Consider the following 14,347-nt stretch of genomic DNA (forward strand, 5'->3'; position numbering starts at 1 on the left):
AAAAGGGCTTGTCAAACTGTACAAACGTGTTCTAAGGACCAAAACTGTACCTCCAGCCCTAACCTTAGATCTCCAGGCTGGCATACACTAGTACCTGACATGTGATGTGTGCTCAGCCTGACAATATCAGTCTTTATAATTATAATCTTTGTAGTGACTGCAAAGTATTTCATAATAAGGACATACCATATGTTATTTGACCACTTCCTTGATGATGGGCTTTCTGAGAATATTACTTTGGCTGCCCCAATAGACTGAAAATTCTATAAGGTGAGAAACCATAACTTTCTTTTTCAAAAACAGTGCCCGCTATACAATAGTTATTTAATTGAATCGATTTTCCAAATTAACGTTCCTACAAGAAAAAAAAATACTCTGGCCAGTTTTATTTATCTTTATTATAGCATAAGTTGATTCCTTGTAAATTTTGTTTAAAGTGAATTAACCAGAGAGAATCCAGTTAACTCTGGGTATATTGACATAATGAATGTTCTAGAAAATGAGACCATGGGTTTTGGAGTTGAGTGATCCTTTAAGATCATTTAATTTTCCTATGTGACATCTCTTCTCTGTTTCAATGCTATATGTCAAACTTCGGAGTTAGGAAACCGTATATATCACATTTTCTGAGAGTATCTACTTAAGATATGCTAGCTTTCTTAAATGTACTTGACTCTGTATTCTAATTTGTGATTGGGAACATACGACACCATACCTGGACCTCTAGGGAATGACTGGTTCCAGAGAAGATGCTCATAGGGCAAAGCAGGCCACTTGGAAGGCTTGCTTCTTTGAAATCTTGCCTCCATACACTCTACTTTATGCCAAGTTGTCCAGCCCAGTCCTAGTAGAGTTGTAAAGGAGGTCTTCCCTGAGCATTGGCTGTCAGGGCAGAGCCCGTGAGCAGTTGCATGAAGGGACAGCAGATGGGCATGTCTCAGAGAGGAGACTGAAGCAGCTCTCACATTGGCTGGGCCCTGTCAGGTTTACCTTGGAATGTCCATTGTGATGTCATATGGAGTCACAACCTTGAAGGAGAACATTGTTTGGCTGAGAGGGGCATGGGGTTGAGTAATGGCACCGATTTGGGGGCTGGCCATCCCGCCTCCATCATATGTCAGCCCTCTACTATTATTTGGTTTCCTTGTTTGGGGGCTTTGGCTGCTCTTTTTTGGGAGACAGAGCAGGAAGCAGGTGGTAGCCAAGACAGACTCAGAGGTATGTGATGCAACCCTCCCTTGAAGTTCACTGCTCCCTGTCCCTGCCTCTGAGGCCATGGAAACTCCTATCTCTTAGGCTGGGGGAGGAACTGGGTGGGGGAAGAGGGGAGTTGAGATAGTGCCTATGGATGTCGTCCTATAAGTATAAGTCATGATCAATCCTGTTCCTTTCAGTTTATTTCAACAAATCTTGAGCACCTATTATATATGGTGGCATACTAGACCTTGAGGAAAAATAAAACACCATCCCCACCTTCTAGGAGCTCAAGGTGAAGTTGGGGAGACAGTCAGATGGATATACAACACAAGGAAAGAGAAAATGATAAGAGTTAATAGAAGTATAAATACTGATGAAGAGGTTGGAGGTAAAGAGTCTTTTGAAGCAGGGGGATCTATAAAATGACTCTGGGGAGCTCAGGTTTGAATTGTGCTTCAGAGGAAGGGTAGGGCTTTGAAGGTGGATAGTGTAGATGGAAGAGAGTAGTGAAGACTTTCCAGATAGAAGGAATGGATTGGGGAAAATCATGGGAAACTGAAGAGTGTTGGATGTGTTTGAAGAGAGGACACCTATGTGGATGGAGTGTAGAAGTATAGGGAGCTCAGTGAGAGAAAAATTTGGAAAATTGACAGAGGTGACATTGTAGAGGGCTTTCAATACCAGGCTGAATAGTTTGTATAAATATTAATTCTATATGCAGTTGAAAGATGTCAAGGGGTACCTGGGTGGCTCAGTCGGTTAACCCTGTGACTCTTGATTTCGGCTCAGGTCATGATCTCAGGATTCTGAGATCCAGCCCTGTGTCAGGCCCCACGCTCAGCGGGGAGTCTGCTTCTCTCCCTCTACTTCTCCTTCTCCCTCTCTACCTCCCCCTGCTCCCATGCATGTGCTCTCTCTCTAAAATAAATAAACAAATCTTTTAAAAAAAGAAAATAAGATGTCAGAGGTCTTAAAGCCAGGTTAAAATGTGCTTAGATCTGTGCTTTAGAGCAATGCTTCTCAAACTGCTACACCCATATGAATCAATCAGCTGGAGGTCTTGTTAAAAAGTATATTCTGATTCAGTAGGTGTGGGGTAGGGATTGAGATTCCTCCTTTCTAACAAGCTCCCAGATGATGCTACTGTTGTTGGACCAAAGGCCATACTTGTTTTGTTGTTAGTTTTTTTTTTTAAGATTTTATTTATTCATTTGACAGAGAGAGAGAGAGTACAAGCAGGGGGAGCAGCAGAGGGAGAGGGAGAAAGTAGGCTCCCCGCTGAACAGGGAACCTGATACGGGGCTCGATCCCAGGACCCTGGGATCATGACCTGAGCTGAAGGCAGATGCTTAACTGACAGAGCCACCGAAAGGCACCTCTGTCACTTTTTTTTTTAAGAAAGGAAATTTTTATGTTATTTTATTATTTAAAAATTTTAATTCCAGTATAGTTAACATACGGTGTTATATTAGTTTCAGGTGTACAATATAGTAATTCAACAATTCTATACATTACTTGATGATCATCATGATTAGTGTACCCTTAATCCCCTTCACCTATTTCACCCATCCCCCCACCCACCTCCCCTCTGGTAACCGTCTGTTTGTTCTCTGTAGTTAAGAGTCTGTCTTTTGGTTTGTCTCTTTTTTTCCTTTGTTCATTTGTTTTGTTTCTTAAATTGCACATATGAGTGAAATCATATGGAATTTGTCTTTCTCTGACTGGCTTATTTAGCCTAGCATTATACTCTCTAGATCCATCCATGTTGTTGCAAATGACAAGATGTCATTCATTGTTATGGCTGAATAATATTCCACTATATATATATACCACATCTTCTTTATTTATTCATCTATTGATGGACACTTGGACTGCTTCCATAATTTGGCTATTGTAAATAATGCTGCTATAGGGACACCTGGGTGGCTCAGTTAAGTGTCCAACTCTTGATCTCAGCTCAGGTCTTGATTCAGGATTGTGAGTTCAAGCCTTGTGTTGGGCTCCACACTTAAAAAAAATGGGCAACAGACATGAACAGACATTTCTGCGAAGAAGACATTCAAACACCCAACAGACACATGAAAAGATGCTCAACATCACTCATTATCAGGGAAATGAAAATCAAAACCACAATGACCTATCACCTCATACTTGTCAGAATGGCTCAAGTCAAAAACACAAGAAACAACAAATGTTGGCAAGGATGTGGAGAAAAAGGAACCCTCATGCACTGGTGGTAGGAATGCAAACTGGTGCAGCCACTATGGAAAACAGTATGGAAGTTTCTCAAAAAATTAAAAATAGAGGGACTCCTGAGTGGCTCAGTCAGTTGTGTCCAACTCTTTTTTTTTTTTTTAAAGATTTTATTTATTTATTTGACAGAGAGAGACACAGCAAGAGAGGGAACACAAGCAGGGGGAGTGGGAGAGGGAGAAGCAGGCTTCCTGCGGAGCAGGGAGCCCAATGTGGGACTCGATCCCAAGACCCTGGGATCATGACCTGAGCCGAAGGCAGACGCTTAACGACTGAGCCACCCTGGCGCCCCAAGTGTCCAACTCTTGATTTCAGCTTAGGTCATGATCTCAGGGTTATGAGATTGAGCACCACGTTGGGCTCCACGCTCAGGGCCGAGTCTGCTTGAGATTCTCTCCCTCTCCATCTGCCCCTCCCCCCACTCATGCTCTCTCTCTAAAATAAATAAAATCTTTTTAAAAATTAAAAATAGAATTATATTATCCAGTAATTGCATTATTGGGTATTTACCCCAAAATTATGAGAACACTAATTCAAAAGGATATATGCACCACTATGTTTATAGCAGCATTATTTTTTTAAAGATTTTATTTATTTATTTGAGAGGGAGAGGGAGAAGTAGGCTCCCTGCTGAACAGGGAGCCTGATGCGGGGCTCGATCCCAGGACCCTGAGATCATGACCTGAGCCAAAGGCAGCCGCTTAACCTACTGAGCCACTCAGTCATCCCAGCTTTGTAGTATACCTTGAAATCTGGATTTGTGATACCTCCAGATGTGTTGGGTTGTTTTTTTTTTCCCCCCCAAGATTGCTTTGGCTCTTTGGGGTCTTTTGTGGTTCCATACAAATTTTATGATTGTTCTAGTTCTATGAAAAATGCTCATGATATTTTGAAAGGGATCACATTAAATCTGTAGATTGCTTTGGGTAGTATGGGCATTTTAACAATATTTGTTCTTCCAAGCCAGAAGCATGGAAGTCTTTCCATTTGTGCCATCTTCAGTTTTTTTCATCATTCTTTTGTAGTTTTCTGAGTACAGGTCTTTTACCTCCTTGGTTAAGTTTATTCCTAGGTATTTTATTATTTTTGGTGCAGTTGTAAATGGGATTGTTTTCTTAATTTCTCTTTCTGCTGCTTCATTATTAGTGTATAGAAATGCAGTGAATTTCTATATATTGATTTTGTGACCCAGGACCACTCTTTGAAAGTGAAGCTTTAAAATAACTTCAGTAAGCGTGTATGGCAGTTGTCTGGGTAGCTAAGCCATTTGGAGGCTCTGTTAACAATACAGTGGGAAGGAGGGAAAAGGAAATTAAAAAATTAGAGCAGGATGGTAGGCGAGAGGACATGGATTCATTCCTCAAATGTTTATCATCCACCGCCACCACCGTTATGTACAAGGCACTCCTCTAGGCTCTATGGATACAGCGGTAAGTGGAAGGGACAAAAATTTTTGCCCTCCGGGGGCTATTGTGATAAAAGTTTGGATGTGAAAAGTAAAGCAGAAAGAGAGGGAAGGGACTGAATTTATTTTTTTATTTTTTATTTTTTTTAAAAGATTTTATTTATTTATTTGACAGAGAGACACAGCGAGAGAGGGAACACAAGCAGGGGGAGTAGGAGAGGGAGAAGCAGGCTTCCCACTGAGCAGGGAGCCCGATGTGGGACTCGATCCCAGGACCCTGGGATCATGACCTGAGCTGAAGGCAGTTGCTTAACCAACTGAGCCACCCAGGCGCCCCGGGACTGAATTTATTTTTATTTTTATTTTATTTTTTTAAAGATTTTATTTGTCAGAGAGACAGTGAGAGAGGGAACACAAGCAGGGGGAGTGGGAGAGGGAGAAGCAGGCTTCTTGCTAAGCAGGGAGCCCGACGTGGGGCTCAATCCCAGGACCCTGAGATCATGACCTGAGCCGAAGGCAGACGCTTAACGACTGAGCTACACAGGTGCCCCTGGGACTGAATTTTTTTTTTTTTTCCTGATTGGACCTCAAATACAAGAGTTAATTATAAACATTATCACTGTTTTCCTACAAGGACTATATTCATCTTTGTACCCCCTGTGCCTAGTGCACTGTCTGGCATTCAGTAAGTGCTCCCTGGATGTTTGTGAAATGAATAAATGACTTTTCAATTTTAACCCTGAATGACTGACAAGATGATGGCATTTTGAACAACACAGGAAACCTTAGACAGAAGTTGTGTGGTAGGAGGCAGAAAATGAACTATTACATTTGAAGTGCTTATAAAATTTCGGTGGAAATATTCACCTAGCAGCTCAAGTTAATGGTCTAGATCTGTGCTATCCAGTCTGGTATCCACTGGCCACATGTGGCCATTCAAATTTAAATTAACCAAAATTACATTAAATTTAAAATTCAGTTCTTCAGTCGCACTATGGACATTTCAAGTATCACATGTGGCTAGAGGCTATCATATTGGACAGGGCAGATCTAGAATATTTCCATCATCATAGAAAATTCTCCTGGACAGCATTAGCTTACACTCTAGATCTTGGAGGTAGATCTAGTTATCAATATATTTGGCCACAAAGTCCTTTCAAATTTTTTTTCCCTCAGAAACATCTCTCAAACACAGCAATCCTGATTGAGTATTACTGTCTTAACCAGGACTTCATCTATTTACAGTATGCTAGCTGGTCTCCTACAAACGTTCTCCAGCCTAGAGCATGGAGCATAGACCCTGGCCCTACAGAACGAAAACAACATACACAGAACTTCCCCTAGCTGATGGTGTCACTTTGCCAAAAGTGACTAAACAAACAAAATCTCTCAGCCATCCCACTGCCTGCAGCAGCTTTTCCCAGCCTGTTTTGACCCTCAAACTTCCTTCATTGTCAAAATTTGTCAGCCCCTTGGGAATTTAAACATCATTTTATCTCTTTTTCATAATATATGATAAGTGACTTTAGGTATATTATATTTTCATTTTAAACCAGCATGTTTTTTAAAATCGCAAAGTTCATTTTAACATCTTTAAGAGAAAGAGAAAAGACAAATGTCCACTTTTCCCCGTGTAACAAGTGATGCACAATATTTAATTGACTTTAACAGGTATGAATTGCTCCACAATACTTAGGTATAAGAAAGGGCAAATATATTTCCTTGTCTACATCAAGTATAATCTAGTTTAAGCCTCCTATCGCCTAGGTTGGCAAAAAAGTCCAGGATCCGTTTTTCTTCCCCAACCTTTGTATTATATGAAAATTCTGAAGTTTTTGCAGTTTATCCCAAATGGCAGAAGGTCAGGTACTTTTTATTTTTTATTTATTTATTTTTTTAATAATTTTTTTAAAAATTTTATTTATTTGAGAGAGAGAGAGCACATGAGAGGGGGGAGGGTCAGAGGGAGAAGCGGACTCCCTGCTGAGCAGGGAGCCTGATGCGGGACTCGATCCCGGGACTCCAGGATTATGACCTGAGCCGAAGGCAGTCACTTAACCAACTGAGGCACTCAGGTGCCCAAGGTCAGGTACTTTTTAAAAAAAAGATTTTATATTGATTTATTTAGAGAGCGTGCGTGCACAAGCAGGGGGCAGGGGCAGGGGCAGAGGGCGAGGGAGAGAGAGAGAGAAACCTCCCCACTGAGGGTGGAGGCTCCCCACTGAGGATGAAGCCCAGCTGAGGCTCAATCCCGTGACCCTAAGATCAGGACATGAGCCCAAATCAAGAGTCAGACTCTCAACCAACTGAGCCACCCAGGCGCCCTGAGGTTCAGGTCCTTAAACCATGGGAGTAACTGTTGCTTTTCATCTTTGCCATCTGAAGGCAAAAACTGTGGCTCCTATGTGCCAATCTTGGTCACAGAGACCTTTGTGAAGGCTCCTGGTCTACTATCTCTGAGCTCCTAGCATCAGGCGGACCTAAATCAACCAGGATCAGGGCCTCACTATTCCAGTATATCTGCAGCTTCAGCATTGTTTCCATATCAGGAAGCCCGCTTCCTGTTCTTCTCAACCCTGGAAGTACCAAACACTAAGCCTCTGGCACAATTCAGCTTAAAATCCTCCACAGGTCTAGTCTTATATGAAGGGTGTCTCTTATGCTCCTGCCAGTTTTTTCAGCAGGTGAAACTTAACTCCTTGCCATGGATTAGGAAAACTAAGACCTTAAGAACAAAGGCCTGGCTACCCCCTTTGAGGAGGGGAAACATTAGTTTCTTTCCCAGAAGGATGTATAGTGTAAATTCCTCAATGTCACCTTGCTACATAATTAATAAAATTTCTTAGTACATATATATGTGAGAAAAAGCTTTTTTGTCAAATATACTTTTCATCCAGGCATAATTATAAACAGCAAAATGCACAGATCTTAAGTGTACAGTTTGATGAGTTTTGATAAATTTATATACCCATTAACTAGCTTATAATATTGCTTAATATTCTATAATAGTGCTTATAATCCTAGGGAGTTCCTTCATGATCTGTTCTAGTCTGTTCTCCTTCCACTCAGAGGCAATCTCTATTCTGATGTCTACAGTCATGGATTAATTTTGCCTCTTCTTGAACCTTATAAAAATAGAATTATACATCCATTGGTAGATGAATGGATAAAGACAATGTGGTATATATATATATATATACAATGGAATATTATTCAGCCATAAAAATGAATGAAATCTTGCCATTTGCAACAGCACAGATGGATCTGGAGAGTATAATGCTAAGTGAAATAAGCCAGTCTGAGAAAGACAAATTCCATATGATTTCACTCGTATGTGCAATTTAAGAAACAAAACAAATGAGCAAAAGAAAAAAATGAGAAAGACAAACCAAAAGACAGACTCTTAACTGTAGAGAACAAACAGATGGTTACCAGAGGGGAGGTGGGTGAGGGGATGAATGAAATAAGTGAAGGAGATTAAGGGTATACTATCTTTTTTTTAAAGATTTAATTGAATTCAATTATTTTTAAAAAAGGTTTTACTTATTTATTTGCCAGAGGAGGGGGGCGGGCACAAGCAGGGGGAGCGGCAGGCAGAGGGAGAAGCAGACTCTCTGCCGGGCAAGGAGCCTGATGTGGGACTCGATCCCAGGATCCTGGGATCATGACCAGAGCTAAAGGCAGTTGCTTAACCGACTGAGCCACCCAGGTGTCCCAGATTTTATTTTATTTTTTTAAAGTAATCTCTACACCCAACACGGGGCTCAAACCTACAACCCCAAGATCAAGGGTCACATACTCTACCAACTGAGCCAGCCAGGCACCCTAAGAGTATTTTGATGAGCACTGAGTAATATATGGAACTGTTGACTCACTATATTGTACACCTGAAACTAAATATAACACTGTATGTTAACTACACAGGAGTTAAAATTTTAAAAATAGAAATAATGAATAATAATAATTTCATTCTTGCATATTGCATTTCAAAAAGTCTGCTCTTTTTTATAATTAAAAATGTATGTACCTGTATGACAAGATAAAGTTTCAAGATGTTAATTGTAAATGATACATTGTTGATGTGGAACCCTATTCCCAATAGAAGATTGGAAATATGCCTGTCTGTATGCTATATGTGTTTAATTTTAGTAGATGATACCAAACAGTTCTCTAAAGTAATTATACCAATTTATACTTCCATTAGTAGAGTATGAGAGTTCTAGTTTCTCCACATTCATGTTAACACTTGACATCGACCATCTTTTTAATAGCCACTCTAGGTAGTGTGTTTGGCATTGCATTGTGGTTTTAATGTGCATTTCCATGATTATTAATGATATTGAAAAACTTCTTATGTTTATTGGCCATTTGAAAATCCTCTTTTGTGACCTTCCTGCTCAATTTTTTGGCACATTTTTAGTGATTGGGTTGTCAGTCTTTTACTTACTAATTTGTAGGAACTCTTTAAATATAGATATGAGTTGTTTGTCAGATATAGGTATTAAAAATAAATCCTCCCTCTCTGTGGCTTATCTTTTCACTCACAATGGTGTGCTCATGAACAGAAGTTCTTAATTTTAATGAAATCCAATGTATCAGTTTTTGCTTTTATGGTCAGGGCTTTTTTGTTGTTGTTTCCAATGTAAGAAATCTTTGCCTGCCCCCAGGCTATGATGATAGTCTTCTATGTTTCTTCTAGAAGCCTTTTTTTTTTCTTTTCTTTTACATTAAGGCCTATGATCCATCTCAAATTACTTTCTGTGTATGGTATAAGGTAGGGATCAAAGTTCTTTTTTTCCCCCCCATAGAATTTTTTTTTTTTAAAGATTTTATTTATTTATTTGACAGAGAGAGAGATAGCTAGAGCAGGAACACAAGCAGAGGGAGTGGGAGAGGGAGAGGGAGAGGCAGGCTTCCTGCCGAGCAGGGAGCCCGATGTGGGACTCGATCCCAGGACCCCAGGATCATGACCTGAGCTGAAGGCAGACGCTTAACGACTGAGCCACCCAGGCGCCCCCCCCCCATAGAATTTATCTAATCCCTTCAGTAGGGCAGGGACTGGGGTGACATGAGCAAGGCATTCACCTTGGGCACAAAATTTAAGGGGCACCAAAAAACTTAGTAATCATGGTAATATTTAATATAATATTATATAAAATCAAAATTAAGGTGGAAAATTTATGACAAAATACCAAAATTTCAAATCTGACCCTACACTTACATGACTGCCTCACCATCACACTCTAAATGCCAGTCCTTTCTCCCAGCACCATTTATTGAAAAGACCATCAGTTTTTCTCCTTGAATTGCATTGGTGACCCTGTCATAAATCAGATAAACATACACATGTGTGGGTCAATTTCAGGACTCTTCATTTTGTTACATTGGTCTGTTTGTTTATCCTTGTACTGATACTTCACTGTCTTTATTAATGTGGCTTTGTACTAAGTTTTGAAGTTTGGTTGTGTCTTACAACTTCGATCTTTTTCAAAATTGTCTTAGCTATTCTAGGTCATTGGCATTTCTTTTTTTTTTTTTAAGATTTACTTTATTTTCTTTCTTTCTTTCTTTCTTTCTTTCCTTCTTTCCTTTTTTAAAAAGAATTTTATTTATTTATTTGACAGAGAGAAACACAGCGAGAGAGGGAACACAAGCAGGGGGAGTGGGAAAGGGAGAAGCAGGCTTCCTGCTGAGCAGGAGCCTGATGGGGGCTCGATCCCAGGACCCCGGGATCATGACCTGAGCTGAAGGCAGACGCTTAACCGACTGAGGAACCCAGGTGCCCCTATTTTCTTTATTTTAGAGAGAGAGAGCAAGCGCACGTGCAAGCTGGGGGAGGGGCAGAGGGAGAGGGAGAGAGAGAATCTCAAGCAGACTCCCTGCTGGGCACAGAGCCCAATGCAAGGCTCAATCCCAGAACCCTGAGATCACAACCCAAGACAAAACCAGAGTTGATGCTCAACTGACTGAGCCACCCAGGCATCGCAGGTCATCGACATTTCTGTATAAATTTTTGAATCATCCTGTTAATTGTGACACAAATTGATTGGAATTCCGATTGGAATTCCATTGAATTTATACATCAGTTTAAGGATAAGTAATGTACTAAAAACAATGAGTCTTTTGATCCATGAATGTGTTTGTTTCTCCATTTATTCAGGCCTTCTTAATTTCTTTTAATAACATTTAGCTTTCAATAAAGAGGAATTTTGAAGCTATAGTAAATGATTTTTTTCATTTTGATTATGGAAATTTAAACAAATCAAAAACACATAGAAGTGCATAATGAATCTACATGAACCCAGTTTTCACTCTGACATTATTTTGAAGCAAATGTCAGATAATATAATTTCATTCATAATTAAATATGTGTATCTAAAAGGTAAGGACTCTTTAAAGAGAACATACTTAATCACAATATCATTATTATGCCTAAAAATTTGACAATAATCTTTGAATACCATCAAATATCTGTCAGTATTCAAATTCCAATTGTCTCATAAATGATACAATTTTTTACAGTCTGTTTGACTCAAGATCTAAATAAGGTTCACAAATTGAGATTAGTTGGTGTATTTAAATCCCTTATAATTTGTAGATTCCCTACCTCCATTTCTTTCTTTTATTCTTTCCATTTATATGTTAAAGAAATGGATCATTTGTCCTCTAGAGTTTTGCAGGCAGGATTTTACTGATTAAATACCCATGTTGTTATTTAATATGTTCCACTGTCTTCTCTATTTCCTTAAATGGGGAAGTTGGGTCTAAGACTTATCAGAATTACTTTTTGGGGGGGAGATTATTTCATAGGTAATGATGATCATCAGGAGGGACACAATGTCTGGTTTGTATGATATTTTACATGTCATTTTCTAGGGGCACCTGCCTGGCTCAGTCAGTAGAGCATGTGACTCTTGATCTTGGGATTGTAAATTTGAGCCCCACGTTGGTGTAGAGATTACTTAAAAATAAAATCTTAAAGGGGCACCTGGGTGGCTCAGTCATTAGGCAGACATGTCTGCCTTTGGCTCAGGTCATGATCCCAGGATCCTGGGATCGAGCCCCATATCGAGCCCCACATCGAGCCCCACATCGAGCCCCGCATCGGGCTTCCTGCTCCTCGGGAGGCCTGCTTCTCCCTCTCCCGCTCCCCCTGCTTGTGTTCCCTCTCTTGCTGTATCTCTCTCTGTCAAATAAATAAATAAAATCTTTAAAAAAAAGTCTTAAAAAATAAATGTCATTTTCTAAATTATATCAATACTTCAAAATAAAATAGATTTTTCTATATTGAACTTATATCTAAGAATCTTGCTAAATTTACTTATCAATCCTAAAAGTTTATCTGTACATGCTTTTCCAAAAGCATATTGTGATATTCTACACAATCATATTATCTGCATATGATAACTTTATTTCTTCCTTTCTAATCCTATGACTTTTATTTCTTCTCCTTGCTTTATTGCATGGATTAGGATTCCCAATACAATGTTCAATAGATAGTGGAGATTTTTATCTTCTTTTTTTTATGTAGAGGAAAGTTTTCTTTAATTCACCATTTATGTATAATGTTTGCTGTGTGGTTATTGTAAATATTGTTTAGCAGATGAAGAAAGTTCCCTTTTACTTCTGGTTTGTTAAGAATTTTAGCATGAATGGCTATTGAATTTTATCAAGTGTTTTCTGCCTCTATTTAGATGTTCATATGGTTTTTCTTGTTTATTCTATTAAAGTACTGAATTACAATGGATTTTTAAAATATTAAACCAACTGTGAATTCCTGAAATAAATGTAACATGTTTGTGATATTGTTCATGATCCTTTTATATATATTGTTGGATCAAATTTGCTGATATTAAGTTTAGGAATTTTGCATGTGTGTTCATGAAAGAGACTGAGCTGTAATTTTCCTTTCTAATAATGTCTTTATCAGATTTTGGAATCAAGGTTAATTCAGCATACTAAAGTAAAGAAAGGGAGAAGTAACGTTTCTTCTCTACCTCATTAGCATAACTAAGGCATTCCTATCACTCAGGAAATTCCAAGAGTTTTTGAAGCTCTGTGTCAGGAATCTGGGATGAACACCAGATATGTTCTTTATTATAACACCACACGGACACACACACACATATAGACACACACACCACACAGACACACACACACACAAACAAGAGAGCTAGAGAAAGAGAGTTGTTGAAAAATTGGCTGATATTAATATACTTGTGGGGGCTGACAAATCCAAAATTCTTGAGGCAGACTGGAAACTTAGGCAGGGTTTCTATGTTCATCTTTTTAAAAATAAAATAAATTAAGTATTATTTTTTAATTGAAGTATAGTTAACACACAATGTTACATTAGTTTCAGATGTACAACATAGTGATTCAACGTGTTTCAATTTTGAGGCAGAATTCTTTCCTTTTCAGAAAACCTCACTCTGCTCTAAGGCCAGCAACTGACTGGATGATGCCTGCTTACATGATGGAGGATGATCTACCTTGTTTAAAGTCTATTGATGCTATTTTTCTTAAGTATTTTTTTCTGGGGCACCTGGGTGGCTCAATCGGTTAAGCACCTGCCTTCGGCTCAGGTCATGATCCCAGGGTCCTGGGATTGAGCCCTGCACTGGGCTCCCTGCTCAGCGGAGAGCCTGCTTCTCCCTCTCCTTCTGCCTGCCTCTCTGCCTACTTGTGCTCTCTCTCTAGCTCTCTGACAAATAAATAAATAAAATCTTTAAAAAAATAAAAATAAAAAATAAATATTTTAAAATATTTTCATTTATTTGTCAGAGAGAGGGAGAGAGAGAGAGGCAGGCAGAGGGAGAATCAGGCTCCCCAGCAAGCAAGGAGCCCGATGCAGAACTTGATATTGGGGTTGTAAGTTCAAGCCCCATGTTGGGTGGGGACATTATTTTAAAATGAAATCTTTAGGGGCAATTGGGTGGCTCAGTTGGTTAAGCATCCGACTCTTGATCTCAGCTCAGGTCTTGATCTTGATCTTTATCTTGATCTTAGGGTTGTGAGATCAAGCCCTGCTTTGGGCCCAGTGTGGAGCCTACTTAAAAAAAAATACAACCAATTTTTGTATGTTGATACTGTATTCTGTAACTTTGCTAAATTCATTTATTAGTTCTAATTGGGTTTTGTGTGTGTGTGTATTCTTTAGGATTTTCTGTAAATAAGATTATGTCATCTGTGAATAGAGATAGAGATTGTTTAACATTTTCCTTTCCAATTTAGATGGCTTTTATTTTTCTTACCTAATTTCTCTGGTTGGAGTTTCTAGTACAATGTTAATGAAAATAGTGAAAGTGAGCATCCTTGTCTGTTCCCTACCTTAAAAGGAAAGCTCTCAATCTTTCACTATTGAGAATGATATTAGCTGTGGGTTTTTCATTAATACCCTTTACTCTATTGAGGAAGTTCCCTTCTATCCCTAGTTTGTTGAGTGTTTTTATTTTTATTTTTTAAATCATGAATGGGTATTGGATTTTGCCA

General features: G+C 39.1%; 1 protein-coding gene across 1 annotated transcript in view; it reads left to right on the forward strand.

The window, feature by feature from the left end:
- The first annotated feature begins 1,074 nt into the window (after positions 1 to 1,074).
- The window catches only part of LOC123326010, a 32,644-nt gene continuing 19,371 nt past the window's right edge, over positions 1,075 to 14,347 (forward strand). The window contains 1 exon segment of the mRNA XM_044918863.1: positions 1,075 to 1,218. Coding sequence (XP_044774798.1) covers positions 1,075 to 1,218 — 144 coding nt within the window.

The sequence above is a fragment of the Neomonachus schauinslandi genome, chromosome 10 (assembly GCF_002201575.2).
Source record: "Neomonachus schauinslandi chromosome 10, ASM220157v2, whole genome shotgun sequence".
Taxonomy (NCBI): Eukaryota; Metazoa; Chordata; class Mammalia; order Carnivora; family Phocidae; genus Neomonachus; species Neomonachus schauinslandi.